This window comes from Gallus gallus, chromosome 1, assembly GCF_016699485.2.
Source record: "Gallus gallus isolate bGalGal1 chromosome 1, bGalGal1.mat.broiler.GRCg7b, whole genome shotgun sequence".
Taxonomy (NCBI): domain Eukaryota; kingdom Metazoa; phylum Chordata; class Aves; order Galliformes; family Phasianidae; genus Gallus; species Gallus gallus.
The window spans coordinates 154,032,858-154,049,123 of NC_052532.1; the positions used below are offsets into that span (position 1 = coordinate 154,032,858).

The window sequence follows — 16,266 nt, forward strand, 5'->3', positions numbered from 1 at the left end:
AGGGCAAAAAACTCATATTCAACCTACAGATTAGTACTAAACTGTATACGAATTTATACGTATGTCTACATATAGGCAACATTGCCTGCTAGAAAATGGATGATCACATCTTGGCAACATTTATGTGTGTTTCTTGAAGTAATCATACCATTCTAGTCTAAGATGTGAAAAATGCTACACAGCATTTTTCTGAACTAGCATAGTACAACACTATATAGCTCTTCTACTAGCACTACCACAGGGCAGTTCCCATTCTGTATGCCGAAGGACTGATTATAGACCATAAGAAATTTGGCCTGAAACAAAGTGAACTGACACGCAGTTCAAAATTCTAAGTTCAAGCTGCTCTTCATGCTCACTCCCCTTGGCTGACTGAAATGCTTTGTTACATGCTTTTGGGGCAACACTTATCATCCGTGATTTATACAATATTTTGTTCAGTGCACCTTCCCTAACTGTATAACTATATTAATATATTTCTGTAATAGATTATTGAGAAAGCGTGTTGGGTATGTATGGAAGCTTGCCATAGATAACATTTGCTCAGCTGACAGTGCATACACCAATTAATTCATCTGCATTTTTATATTCATGTTCATGTCATTCTATACAAAGAATGCTACTTATTAATCTAGAAACATTTTAGAGACTTGCAACATTACCTTTCCTGACATTCACATTATTACAAACTAGTCACTGCGTTAGAAAAGCAGGGCCTGAAAAACTTTGAATACTTACTCCTTGTTGCTTGTGAAAGACTGTGGATTCACTTTGACGAGGTCATTAAGGTCTTGATTGCTTTACAGACAGAACAAAAAAAAATCAAAATTTATATATCCAGCTACCAATTAGCCAATGCACATTACTTAAAATGAAATTATAATTCACACATTCTTAATGAAAGTTGAAATTAAACTGATTAAAAGTTCAAAGCACACATCACTTTTGTAATTCAGATAAATTCATAGACTCAGCCATATGTACACAAGAACACAGTCCTGCTAGAATAAAATCACCAAATTAGGTTTTGGAAAGAAGTTATACCTTTTATAATTCCTGCTGAGCACATCACAGGCAGCTTCAGAAAGTGTCTGTCCTTTAACTTGCTAAGACAAGCAAGTATCTTTACCAGAAATAAAATCAGCCAAATATTCCTGACACCTGCATGAATAATTTCTTACCTAAAAAAATAATAATTATGGACTAACTCTTGCTGGCCAAATCACTCAGTTGGAACATTTAATAGTATCAAATCCAAAAATGGGGTGATGCTTGAATGCTTTTACCTCTTTTCATAGAATTTAACCAGCATCAATATGTTTCTGCGAAATACCTCACTTCCATGAAAAATCCATTTTCCAACTGAAAACTTCTGTACTGTAAAGCTTACAGCAACTTTACCAAATTACCATCTAGTAAACTTAACTCATTACAATAATGAGTAATTGACTGAAAAAAAAAAAAAAAAAAACACATTTGTCTTAAGTAGGCAATTTGGGAAAGAATGATGCTTAGGATAGTATGACAGTGCTCCACTATTGATAACTTGGTAGCCAACTATATTCCATATGAGATTTCATTCTTTACAGTTCTGCCATGAAACAGAATCTTAGTGAAACGTAAAGACAGCCCTTTCAGATTTCTTCTAGATCAGGTTTGTCAGCTTTGAGTGTCACTTCAATGAGATTATCGAGATATTCACTTCTTTAGGAATGAAATAAAAACAGCTCAATATGCAAGGAGAGTTTACTGCCAATTAGCTAGAAGTCCATCCCTGTTATTAACAAATAGAGTAATCCACTTATTACAATTTTGCAGATTTTCACAGATTTCACAGTTTTCATAGTTTTTCTCCAGGATCTAGAGTCATGAAGTTATGTAAAAATTTCATCTTTCCTTTAGGACTTGGAAAGCATATTGTTTCTTCACTATATGGAGGTGGCAATAACAAGATGGATGGCTAAACGCTGAATAAGGCCTCAGATTTTTGTTAGTTATTTTCATAGAATCATAGGATCATAGAATCACTAAGGTTGGAAAAGACCCACAGGATCACCAGTCCAACCATTCACCCGTCACCAATGGTTCTCAATAAACCATGTCCCTCAACACAACGTCCAAACGTTCCTTGAACACCTCCAGGGTCGGTGACTCCACCACCTCCCTGGCAGCCCATTCCAGTGCCTGACCACCCTTTCAGAGAAGTAGTATTTTCTAACATCCAGCCTGAACCTTCCCTAGTGCAGCTTGAAGCCATTCACTGTTTTTTTTTTTTTTTTTTTTAACAATTTTATTAAGAAAAGCTATGCAGCTGTGTATGTATCTGGCTTGAGTAAAACATATATTATTACTCCTGTCTTCTGCATCCTCCATCTCTTCAAATTCTTAGAAGTGTTTAAAATACACATCTCAAGTCTTCTATAAAGCCTACTGAAGCTTTGCATCTGCAGCTACGTCAATTATAATCTTTATGTGCTACACAGCGTCCATTTATTTATCAGCCTCAGTGCTGCATATTAACCCAAAACACAGAAAGGAATAGATTTGGAGCTCCTTCTCATTCAGTACACAGTCATGGCTTTATATGCAGTTTACCCAAAAGGTTGTCAATAGTCTTTTTGCTTATTTCTGCTGACTTTCACAGAGTGGAACAACAGAAACACTGTGATAGTACCAAATTTGGTCCCTGCAGGATAGTATGCTTCTCTGGCTGATTTTCAAAGGAATACAGACAGTATACAGTTGGGGAACTATATTCCAATTGGCTTTTTCTAAGACTTAGCTCAGTTAAACAGATACACTTGACATGTTCACGCAAGGTATATATATAAAATATTCTCTTTTTTTGCAATTTTCAACTTGGTATTTTTTTAAACATTTCCTGGGGATTCTTCTTTTAAACAGGTAAATTAATTGACAACACCTTCCTATAAAAAAAATCAAACAGACAAGATGTACTCCTACCAAAAGGCCAAAATGCTATAATTTTTTGTATTAATCTTTGAAAGAAGTAATAAAATATCTTAATGGTTTTGTATCAAATGCTTCTTCGTGGAATTCATAATACTCTAGAAACTGATTGTAGAACACTGCTCACATACTTGCTGTTCTTCTACATAGCGTTTTTCTGTCAACAGGGAACAAAGAAACTTCCTCAAGATAAAGATTCTGCCTTAAATGCCTGATCTTCCTGGATAACTCAATTTGGTTTACCTTAAATTGCTGTGTTCACTTTGCATAGCTTTCAAACATCAAGAACCAGAATTAACTGAAATAGTTCACCATTTATGTACCACATTTTTGTAAACAATGACAAAAGTAGATTGACAAGCCTGCAATAATTTAAGAATCATTACTTCAGAATCACAGAATCACAGAATTGTAGGGGTTGGAAGAGATCACCTCAAGAGATCATTGAGTCCAATCCCCCTGCTAAAGCAGGTTCCCTACGATAAGTTGCACACATAGGCATCCAGAGGGTCTTGAACATCCAGAGAAGGAGACTCCACAACCTCTCCAAGCAATCTGTTCCAGTGCTCCATCACCCATGCCATAAAGTTCTTCTGCAATTTAGTATGGAACTGCCTATATACAAGTTTTAGATCATTATTCCTATCACTGCACACTACCAAGATGAGCCTGGCCTCATCCATTTGCCTCCCACCTCCCTGTAGGTATTTATAAACATTTATTAGGTTCCCCTTCAGTCTTCTTTTCCGCAGGCTGAACAGACCCATGTCACTTGGCCTTCCCTCACATGGGAGATGATCCAGGTCCTTTATCATATTTGTGGTCCTCTGCTGGACTACTTCAGGAGATACCTGTATTTTTTGAACTGCGGACCTCAGAACTGGTCACAGTATTCTTAAGATGGCCTCATGAGGGCAGAGTAGAGGGGGAAGATCGCCTCCCTTTACTTGCTGGCCATGCTCTTTTTAAGGCACCCCTGGATAACACTGGGGTAGAATGGTGTCTACTGGCCATATTAAACCCTAATGCGGAGTTTGTTCCATTCTGTAGACTTCAAACCGTCATGACTTTGCAGACGGCAGCATTTTTTACTTCTTCACACATTATTTTCAATACTTTGTGTATTAGAATGCATGGACTGACTTGTGACAAAGATTTGCTGTCCAAAGGGATTGTAACAAAAGTGGCAAGTCTAGGCTTTATGCATGTATCCTGAAAATAAATAGCCTGCCTTACAGAAGGGTAACACTGAAGAGTCTTAGAGGGGATGGAGACAGTCATAGCTGCAGCTTTCAGCACAAAAAAAACAACATGCCGACTGACCTGTTCAGCTACAGTTTATGGCTCCTATGGAACAAAACACGTACAGAACACGACCCTCAAAAGATACTAATTTATTGCACTTGTTAAGATTTCACTAACTTTCAACTTCATGAAACAGCTGCTTGACAGGACTGCAGAAAGTAATCAGGGCTGACATCTTGCAAATTCCTTGCTTTATGGTAGCTGGGAAGAGCAAAGGAAAGTCACAGGAGAATATCACTCCAGGCTACTGGTTCCAGCATAGCTCAGTTTACTAGCCACTGAAGTTATTATGTATAAAAAGAAAAAATATAGAATAGGTCAAACTGCAGGATTTAGTGGGTCTATCGGAATTTAACTGATTGGGTATTGGGCATATTTTCAGAGATTTTTGTAATTTCTCTTGCTCTTAGTAAAACTGCATTTACTTTTATTATAGAGCAGTGGCAGTAACTGCAGATAAAATCACATAACCCAACGTGATGTTCACTAATATTTCTAAAAGACATGTCAAGTATTAAAGTGGGGGAGAGACTAACCTATAAAATAATTTATTAAATAAGCTCTTTTAATATCAGAAAATTTCAAAGAGTGAAAAGCCCTTGTGGAGAAGTATTTCCCATTTCAGATACAAGTGTTATTTGAAAAACAAATCGGTGTCCAAATATGGCTGAATGTAATGCATTCTTCTTAAATTTGTCAGCAGTTTTCTAGGATATAGATGACAATGGAAAACCACAGCATAAATTTTCTAGGATTACATACAGCAATTTAGACAAACTTGGAGAAATGTCTTTCAAAGATGGTAGATGGCTTGTAATGGATACTGACATTTTTCATAGGTCATTCTGAAAAATGCCACCTCCAAACACAGTATTTTCAGAGACAGCCATTACACCACTATAAACATTCTGCATGGGGTATTTTTAGAAATGGATGGGAAGGAAGCAGGTTAGACAGCTTGCCAGGAAGAGAATATATTGTTTGTTCCTAAATTCAAGAAGATAAAATACATTAATACAACCTCAGGACATGACTAGATTTTTTTGGACCACCCAGCTCAGGATAACAAATACATTTTTTTATATTTTGCATTAAAAAAAAAAAAAATTCTTGGAACAGCAGTACGGAAAGTTTTGTTATCATATGTTATATAAAAGGATTTGTTTAAATCAACTATTGACAAAATTAATAAATTTCTTAAGCTGTAGATGTTCTTGTAATCATCATGAAAGTATGGATTGCATTTCTACTGATTCATTTGCTTTTCCATTAATAACTGGCCACATCTAAGAGAAAAAAGAAATATATTTTTTTAAAAAAGTCTTTCTGCTCCTAACGTTCCCTTACAGAAAAGTGTTTAAAATAGCACTTTGAGTCTACAAAAAAGCCCTACTCTGAAAGACAGAAAAACCCATGTGCAACTCAGCCATCGTGGGCCTCATTCCAAAAATCTTTTCAACCATGAATTTTGCTGGTTCTGTCTGTTTTCAGAACCAGACAGAAACTTTCTCCTGCTCCTTTTGCAATATAGGATTAGAGACGTGATAACTAATGAAGAGAATCCAGCAGAAAAAAAAAAATGGTAATAAAGATAAGTAAAGTATGTTAAAAAAAACTGCTGCCAAGTTGGGCTGCATGCAAAAATTATCGCTTATTTTTGTTAAAATATATATAAGATATAATAAAATAATAAAAGATATAATATTATTATTATTATTATTACTGAAAGAGAACAGACAGTTCTCTTTCGCCATATCTTCAACCTCTGTGCTTCTCAGACAGAAACTAAAAGGGAAATCATTCGGATAAAAAGCTCTCCAGAAATTAGCTGATTTTCAAAAGCGTGATGTATCTGACCCTGAATCAGTATCACTGAAAGTTTCTTCATTTACAGAAAAACTATTTATTTGGGGCTATTTCATTTTGCTGATGTTAGCTACTGAATGTCTTTACAGATTTAATGCGTAAAAGACCTACAGACATTGAATGAGTAAACTTTAAAGGTACTGAAATTGATGTATAATGTAACCACAAATTATGATTTTTCCTTTTATGCTCTGTATCACAAATTCAGAAATTGAGTTGTCTACATTTTGCTTTGATTTTCATCCTGCATTTGAGCTCTAACTCAGTTCACATGAGATAAAGCTCTAATATTTTCCAGTCCTTCTGCTTTGTCAGATACGTTTATGAATCTCACTTATTTCAGTGGGTAATAGCTCTGTAGTTCTAGTTTGAATGGTGACGAGTCAGATCACCATCAAAGAAGAAAAAGGAAAATGAGTCCTATCCACAGATTCAAGCACAGCTAATAGTTTTGGTTTGGGGGTTTTTGATTGTTTGTTTGTTTGTTTGTTTTGTTTCTTGTTTGTCTTGAAAGCATCCATACAAAAATCCAAATGACTGAGAAAAAGGAAATATATAAACCATGCCTACAAAAAGAGCTTTAGCATGTCATAGCTTGACGAAAGCGATGAAAACATTTATAATGTTTGCATTTGCAGATTTGAAAGGCAATGGAGAAAACAATCATCTAAAAATATACTTAAAAATAGATCTTAAAATGTCTGACCACATTACTGTGTCATTATGCTGAGGCCAAACTTAAGTTGATCCTGGATGCAAGTGGGAGAGTGAGAAATTTTAAACAAATACTGGCCATACTCTTGAAAGATGCATCCTGAGCACAAGAAAACTATGTGATAACAATTCCCTACTCATTCAGTGAATATATACTTAACCTATAAAAGTCTTGATTCATCCATTTCTAGGTTCAGATGTTCCCTAATTCCTGAAAGATTTGTCTCATTACCTACAATACCTCTTTGCTGATGCACAAACAGCTCACACACTATACAAGTGTTCAACACTGTAGATGGTGTTTTATGGACAAGACAATAGAATTACCACATGAATCAGAAGATTTACCGATTGTCGGATATGGTGGAGCTGCCCATGCAACTTATTAAACCACCATTCTGACTGTTGGATCCTTTGGTGAATTGCTACGGGTCATGCTATGCAAAAAATACATTCCTTTGATCTGCATAGCCATTGTGACAAAATTAGGAATCTGTTGATAACCATCAAGTAGCTTCCTTCTCTACTCAGCACTGACTTTTCTAGATGTGATACAAAACAAGTTTTATCTGTTATCCTTTCACCAGTGATGAAGCATCTGATCCACAGTTTTTTCCTCTATCAAGACTAAAAATGTAAAGGCCATGCTAATAAACCCTGACTAAAAGGTTAAGGGAATTTCTGACCTAGTAGTTTCAGCACAGAAGACAGTTTAAAGTTTTGAAAACAAATGATTGCCAACTGGACCTTCCAAGTGTGAACTAAGGGAGTTGGTCTAGAATATATTAAGTATGTCAGGCACCTCACTGAATAAAGCTTAACACTATGGGCCTGTCTGAATTTTGATCTGCCATGCATGGCTGCTTTACTATCCTTATATCAGACTTTTTTCATGAATAAATGAGAAAGAATAAAGAAGTTCTTTGAGAAGAGAGTGACATCTATTCTAGGCAGGCTGCATTTCCTTCCACACCACTATGCTCACTAACCAACACCAGGAGTCCTCATTCAGACCGAGAGCAGAGGATGATGGAACACAAGAGCTCTGCAGTCAACTGTGAATGCCAATTTAAGCAGTGCCAAATACAGCGTAATGCTTAGCTTAGAGGATTTCAGAGTTAAACACAGAGGAAGAATCTGTTGATCAGAATGTTTTGTAGAAAGTAGACTGGGAAAGATCACTGAAGAAAGGACACCAACTTATTCAGCTTTGCTTGGAGAATATGTATGACCCTGCAAACACTATATTATCTTTTCAGTTAGGAATAAAGGGCTTGGATCTCTGCACTGAAGCTCTGCAACAGCAGATCATTTGTATCAACAACAGAAAAGCTGTAAATCTGTCAGAAAGGGCAGGCAGAAGCTCCCCATCACTAGAAAGTAAATTAATGTTTTTGCCTTCTACTGAAATGCAAAAATATATCATAAAAAATAAGTGTATTTACTCATACTATCACAAACAGTTTTGAAAGTTTTACGACTCTTCTAATTATATGGAATAAATTGCCATGTAGTCAAAGCCAGATCTGGCTGTCTGGCTGCACTCGTGACTATTACATTATGGCTATACTTGTGTGACTCCTGTTATACTGTCTTCATTTCCAACACTTTTTGAATAACTGAGGCCTACTGAAGTGTTATATAGACTGTAAGAAAATGAAAGTAAGTAAATAATCCATCATAATAGTAAAGTCACACAGGACAGGAATACTTGGTGTAAGATTCAGGCCTTTGGGTCATCTAAAAACTATTCCAATCAGTGATAATTTTCCAGTGTGTTTCTAGTGGCTGTTGGAAGCTGCCTGCCTTTGTCCACAGAAGAGATTTCTCTTTTCATGTAATGGGATGACATAATTGTTAAATGCCTCAAGATGTACTAAAATGTTCTCTCAGTTTTGTACTTATTGCAGCTGTATAGTAATAGAAGTCCTATCAATAAATGTTCATTCAGGAGACCTGACAGGATGGTCTTCATTCCATTGGTTTGGAAAATTCCAAGCTGATGCCAATTTATTCAAAAATTAAAATTCAGTAAAATATGAGAGAAAATCTGTATCTTACTTCTTCCTTCAAAGTTGCCAAATGTAGATGGACATGGGAAAATGTGTCCCTATTACATGAGATGGTTTAAACACAAGTAACTAATGTATTGTTCTTTCATGATCTTTTGAAATGAAAACTGATAACATACCTCAGGTCAAAGAGGAATATCAGCAAAGAGAAGCATAATAAAAGGTATTTACAGAACCATTAAATTCACAATGCTCTAAGAGGGATAATTATATAAGTTACTCTGTACAGAACAGAAAAACCTAGTACAGTACTTTATAGAAAATATAATGCTAAAGTATCACAAAAATATTCTAGTTCCTTGTTTCCTGCCTATAGCAGGAGGATTGGCACTAGATGATCTTAAAGGTCCCTTCCAATATAAACCATTCTATGATTCTATGATTCTGATCCCCAGAAATTACCGTTCTCACCCATATACATACAAATGCACAGCTGAGACATGTTCTTCAACCTATCTGCACTGCAAATGGTACATCTAAAAAGACAAATGTATGTAAAAGCTCCTATAATATTTGCTTCCGCATACTAATAGTCATTCACTGTTAGCAGCCAATATTACTTTGGATGCTTCAAGAGTTGAGATGTCTCTCTTAGTTCTTATATAGCTCCTGCTACTATTACCTCAAAAGTTTCTCAGGTGTATCTGGTATATCTATGAAAATACAATACATCTATAGCACTACAATATATTTCTTCTTCAATTTATGAACTACTAGGAATTTGATGACACAATAGAATGAAGGAATGCCATCCAGAAAAACCTGGACAGACTTGAAAAGTAGGCACATGTGAACCTAAGGACTTCACCAGACAGCCATGAATTTTCAAATATGATGGAGAGCAGCTCGGCAATCACATCAGCCATCTCTTTCAGAACCCTAGGATGGATATCATCTGGTCCCATGGACATGTTGAACTTACACACCTTCAATGTCATGAGGAGGACTTGGACTTGTTTCACTGTTACAGTGGGACAGAAACCACTCCCCACACCCTCACCTAGAGGATCATGGTCCTGGCAGACACCAGAAGCCTGACCACCCATGAAGAGTGAGGCAAAGCACTCATTGAGTACCTTAGCTTTTTCTATGTCTGGGGAAGCCCGCTCCCCATTACCTTTCATCAGAGGGGGAACACTCTCCTTGGCCTGTCTCCTCCTGCCTATGTACCTGTAGAACCCCTTCTTGCTATCTTTCACATCCCTTGCCAAGTTCAGCTCCCTCTGCGCCTTTGCGTTCCTAATCCTATCTCTACACACACGGACAACAGCCCTGTATTTCTCCCAGAATACACAACCCTGCTTCCACTTCCTGTCCATTTCCCTCTTTTCCCTCAGTTTAAGCTGCAGGTCCTTGCACAGCCATGACGGTTGCCTGCCTCTCCTGCTCTACTGCTTCTGCTGGGGGGTGGAGACCACTGTGCTCTCAGAAGGATGTTCTTAAAGAGCAGCCAGCTTTGTTCTGTGTCCATACCCTTAAGCATGGTCTCCCAGTGTATCTTTTTCAGCAGTTCTTTGAGCAGCCAGAACCTTGCTCTCCCAAAGCACAGGGTGCTAGGGTCCTCTGCTTTTTGCTAGGCCCACATTCTTCAAGATCACAGACTCCACCAAGGCACAGTCACTACAGCCCAGGCTGCCCTGGCTAAGAAGACTGCCCACAGGGCATTGTTTGTAATGCAGTTGTCTAAGCAACTGCATTTTATAGTTGCTGAGATTCTGTAATGGAAAAAAGTGAAAATCTTGGTTCTCCACTGAAATGGATACAAAATACAAAAAGTACTTGATAAACTAAGTAAAGAAGACTGAAGGAATCATAGAGTCATAGAATGACCTGGGTTGAAAAGGACCACAATAACCATCTAGTTTTAGCCCCCCTACTATGTGCAGGGTCGCCAACCACTAGACCAGGCTGCCCAGAGCCACAACCAGCCTGGCCTTGAATGCCTCCAGCAATGGGACATCCACAATTTCCTAGGGCAACCTGTTCCAGTGTGTCACCACCCTCTGAGTGAAAAAGGACCTATAGTGTAAGTCAGGAAAATATCTAGATACCTGATCTGAGGACAGCCTGTAATACTCTGAAAAAATACACATCAATTATTACATAGTGGTTATCTCTGCCTCTTCTGGTTCCTACCTTACTTATTTATGCAGTCTATGGAACCTTTAGATGCCCTACAAAACTCCAAGTTGCCTATTCTAGTCTGTTAATCATACCAAAAATGTGGCAGTCCATAGGTTAATTATACCTCCATGTATTCTAAATATATTTTTGCTTTAAGACAGATACTAAGTCTAACTCTTCTACTTGAAAGCAACATGTAAATTGTTTTTTACTTTAATAGAGGCAGGCTTAGGCTTTTCATTGAGCAGTGCATCGTGAAGCTTACGTTTTCAGCCAAAAGAAAATATCTGACACCCTTTTCAGGTAAATCCTTTCAAAAGATTTTCTTCATGTCACTAATGAGGTTTGATAGGAAACCACTTAGCATATTAGTAAATATCTCTTTATTTTATACTGAAATTAATCCATTATGCCATTAACTTCCATATCAGAATCCTTGACAAAAGACAAATAATCAATTAAGTATAACTTCAAAAAACATGACCTGAAAATCTTTGCATTTTGAATAAAAATATGTGAAATTAAAGGATGTAAAATTACTTCTTATACACATCAGTGTTACTAGAAATACTGTTAATGTTGCCATTTATTTCTGTGTGGTGCAAGCGTTTTTGACAAAAGCGTAGTATTGATATGTCATCTTTAGAGGAAGAAAGGAGCTTCTGCTGACAGCTGCTTAATGCATTTTTGGTTAGCATAAATTCAGCAAAAAATTCATAGTTTTGTGAAATTGACACATGAGTAGCAGATGGTTGACATCTAAATCATCAGCCAAATGTAAAGGAATTATAACAGAAGGAAAGAGAGCAGGATTTTGCCCATGAAGATTGCAGGCTACTTATAGTTTACATAGTGACACATATAGCTGTAGTTAGTGTGAGGTTACCATAGTAACTTGTAGATCAGTCAAATATTCCTCCAGCTCTCTGCCAATGGAGGGACTAGAATACAAAGCTCAAGATGGTAATGAGAGCCACCGAGGACTATGGATGTGGACTGATTGAGGCTGGGGATTAAGTAAGGCTTTTACACGCCTTTAGGAGTGAAGAATGGCTGTGAATTCCATCATTAATACAGTGGTGTATTTAATTCTCTAAGATCTCCCACATTTCTTGACAGGAAAATGTTTCCCTAAAGCACTGCTTTTTCCAAGGAATTACACTGTCACGTGTTTTTTGCATGTTATCCTTAACTACTCTGTACTGATTTTACATACTGAGGGGAGGGAACGAGATTCAAAATTGTATAAACTGTGACTGCAGACCACAAAACTACACATTATGAATCAAACAAAATTGAATTAGCTAAACAAGACTAACTTTAGTATCTGGACAGTTTAGTATTTCCAGTTAAAAACTAAAAATCTGAGCTACCATAATTCTTGGTGCACACCTAGAAATTTAATTCTAATTCATTCACTTTTTAGTTGCATATTCAGGTATTTTATTCTATTAGAATATCTTGACTCAAAATATCTCAACCCATGAGCTATTTTTGTTTTCTATTGCATTTTCTCCCCGTTCTTTGGAGAAGAGGGAGCGAGCAAGCAACATGGTGGAGCTTAGCTCCCATCAGTGTAAAACCACCACCCCTGAGTATTGCTGATTGTTTTGAAAAAATATGCCATCTCTGTTAGTAGAGATTCTTACAGTTCACTGGAATTTCAGTAAAACAACATTTCTGTCTTTTCCACCAATCATTTTCAAGGTATTCTTTACACTGACACATTTCTAAGGTACGTTACTTATTTTGCCATCTAACTTACCACAAGAACAAATGCATCTGTATAAATACACTAATTTGTCCTGATATGTGATATTTTTTCCTATTTAAAATTTCAAAGTTGGGACTTCTTCTATACATAGCAGTGTGAAGATACTCCTGCTCCCACAATTTCTTGAAGCCCCAAGATAATATACTGTACAAACCATACTACTGCAATGCATCTGCCTCTACATTTTTTATTTTTTGCAGCATCTATCTATATACTGCTCTTTATGATGCAAGCTAGATGCACTGAAAGAATTAAAAACGAAGACATCTGAAATAACTTAGGAAGTCGGTGAGGTGGGACTCAAAGTTCATACTTCTGGGACAATTATTAGCAGTAGAGAAATGCTGCATTTATCACACACCATGTCCGAAAAAGCTATCAAATATGGAATTGAAAAATAAAAGAGTACATAAAGTGACATTCATCACGTACTTTAACATCATTTTAAATATGTCAGTTTCTGTTACCTTGCTGTAGCTTGATCATCTACATCAGTCTTTGATTTTTGAGGCGTGACTTGTTCTGATGAAAAAGCAGCACTGCAATACAAGTGGTGAAAACATACTTAATGCGTATGATATTTGGAAACAGGTTACATAATTTATCACTTATATTAGTTATCATTGTAGGTATGTTTACTTATTTCTGACAGGATCAGTCAGATTGGTCACTTTTAGAACACTGAAATGACAGGAGAAGGTGTCAGATACAATTGGAAATTAGAGTCCATGCTTCTGTAGATAGTCTTTCTATTAAGATGGCAATTAAATTATGACAAGTTTTCCAGCTCCTTTCATCATAAGCCGTGAAATCACAGGCTGGTTAAGTAATCTTTTCCTAATTTAGGCCATGTGAAATGTACATTACATTAATGAATAGATTTCATAAATTTATTTTCTGAAATTGGAGCAACTTTTGCAAACACTCAGGTTTAGGGAGACTTTACAACAGATCATTGTATGTTAATGCCTTCTATTACAAAACTTCAAATTTGTATAGCTTTTTCATTTACTATTTGCTCCTTCTTTGCTTTGCTTACTCACTCTTTTTCACTCTTTAAAACATCAGTTTAGCATAAATGAATGGTCACATTAACTATATATATAATTGTGAAATTAAAATTCTGAAGCAATTTTAAATATTTTTATGCAGCTACAGTTTTTTAATTTTGAGTAAATATCCAGTGAAGTGTTTTAAACTAGATGAACATAACTGTATTTCTGCAAGAAAGGATGTCCTCTTCATGCAATTCTGGGACCTTGACTATGGAGGAAACTTCCCAAATAAATCATTGTATTACAATAAATATATATATGCTATATGAATAAATATAAAATAGTGATAAATGTTTGTGCATAGGGATGTGTTGCATTTCCAAACTTAATAGGAAGCAAGATAAAAACACATACCTTGTTGGATCTTTCAAATTTTCTGATGAAGTGGTCCTGGGAAACAAAAAAACATTTCAGAAATAAAATGTGAATACTGGAGCGCTTTGCAAGCTTTTAGATCAATAATTAGCAATTAATTTTACTTTTCTTCTTTCAAGAATGTACTTTTCTTTGTTTCTTAATGTAGCACATAATTTGTTTAACCCAAGTATTATAATAATATAATTCTAATCATACTTTTTCTATGTTACTAAGGCACTAATTCTTCAGTTAATATTCTCCAGTAAATCACAAGTCAATAGTGTTTTGTTTACAGCACACAATTCACAGCCCAGAAAACTCAATTACAGTCAGTTGCTTATATGCTTAGCTTAATTTTGTTAAGCATTCTGTAAAGTGTTATTCATCCTTTTAGGACTGAGACAAAGCATTATAAAAGTTCATGTGTCATGCTTGAATACTGAAAACTAAATTTGGGTCTCAGAATCAGAAAAGGTTATCAAATTATAAACTCTATAAAAAAATAATCCTTCATTGCTGAACTGCTTTCCTGAAGACAGTAAACATAGCAGAACGTAGGCCATTCTTGTATTTGAAGAAAAGACAATGCTTTGCTCCAGCTGTCCCTAAGACTGATAGCGACCTTTTAAAACTGTGGTTATTAACATATTCACATCACACTTTATTTTCTGAAACTCATAAGCAAATAAAAGGCTCCCCTTTGGCTATTATTAGTTACAGTAATTTTCACAATTTCAAATAGCTTTCCCATCCTCAAAGCACTTTTCAAAGATAAACAAATTAATCATTTAAAGCCCATCACTGTTTAACCAAGTATGCTTGATAACATTGTAAGATGATTCAAGAATGGCAAGAGTTCATGAATGCTTCATCAAGAATAGGCCTCTATTTCAGTCAGCTCTGTCTGATGAGGGTAGAGAAGTAATTAGATAATTAGTGCTAAGAAGGGCATAGGAATCTCAGTATTTTACTAGAACCTGGGCAGGTGTCATATAAAGATGCATTCCTTGCTTTCAAAATTACCATGATCATAGTGAGATACTGAAATTAAGTCAGATAAATTCATTGCAGCAGACATATTAAAATATCTATTAAACACTGACTTTCCAGTGGTTGGTGAGTGTCTTTGAATTCTGGCCAAATCCTCTAATTCCTTCTTCACAGGACTGCTTTCAATGAGTTCTTCTCTCAGTCTGTATACATATCTGAGATTGCCCTGACTTAAGTGCGATACACTGCACTTGGTCTTGTTGAACCTCATTAGGTTCATGTGATCCCACATTTCAAGCCTGTCCAAGTCCCTCAGTATGACATCCCTTCCTTCTGTCATATCAACTGCACCACTCTGCAGTCAACAGCAAACTTGCTGAGGGTACCCTCAACCCCACTGTCTATGTCACTGATAAAGATGTTGAAGAGCACTGGTCCCAAGATGGCATACCTAGGAAACACTATGTTTCACCAGCCTCCACCTGGATATAGAGCCATTGAACACAACCCTCTGGCTGGACTATCCAACCAATCTCTATCCATCCTTCAAATTAATCTCTCTCCACTTTAGAGATAATTATGTGGCGAGACCATGTCAAAGGCCTTGCACAAATCCAGGTAGAAGGCATCATTTGCCCTTCCTTTGTTCACTGATGCCATCACCCCACCATGGAAGACCACCAGATTGGTCAGTCAGCCCCTGTCTGTCTGACCAAGAGGCATTAATAGATACCTGCCCATATGACTAGTAACTCTATAGCAAATTTGTAGAGACATAACTGGAACATTCTGAAGTAAAATCACAGAGAAAACATACATGCATGGTAGAAAAATTTAGGAGCACTTATACAACCTCAAGTCTTTGGCACTTCACATACTCACACCTCCATCAGTCATGGGCATCAAGCTGACTAGAGCCCAAACAAGTCTTTAGACTTGGGATGCTTTTTCTACCCATACCATCTTACTTAGCCCTATAGGCTTATTTGTGAAATCAGCTCTAGCAAAAAATTACAAAAGGAAATAACTAATGATCGTT

At 36.5% G+C, this 16,266-nt stretch overlaps 1 protein-coding gene across 5 annotated transcripts in view; it reads right to left on the bottom strand.

Moving 5' to 3' along the window:
• SCEL (sciellin) overlaps window positions 1-16,266 on the bottom strand; it is a 75,232-nt gene that overhangs the window by 12,492 nt on the left and 46,474 nt on the right. For all 5 annotated transcript variants that reach the window (XM_025146770.3, XM_025146768.3, XM_025146769.3 and 2 more), the window contains 3 exons: window positions 14,235-14,270; window positions 13,293-13,364; window positions 739-798 (listed from right to left, as the gene is read on the bottom strand). In XM_025146770.3, the coding sequence (XP_025002538.2) occupies window positions 739-798; window positions 13,293-13,364; window positions 14,235-14,270 (168 nt within the window). The remainder of the gene's footprint in view (window positions 1-738; window positions 799-13,292; window positions 13,365-14,234; window positions 14,271-16,266) is intronic.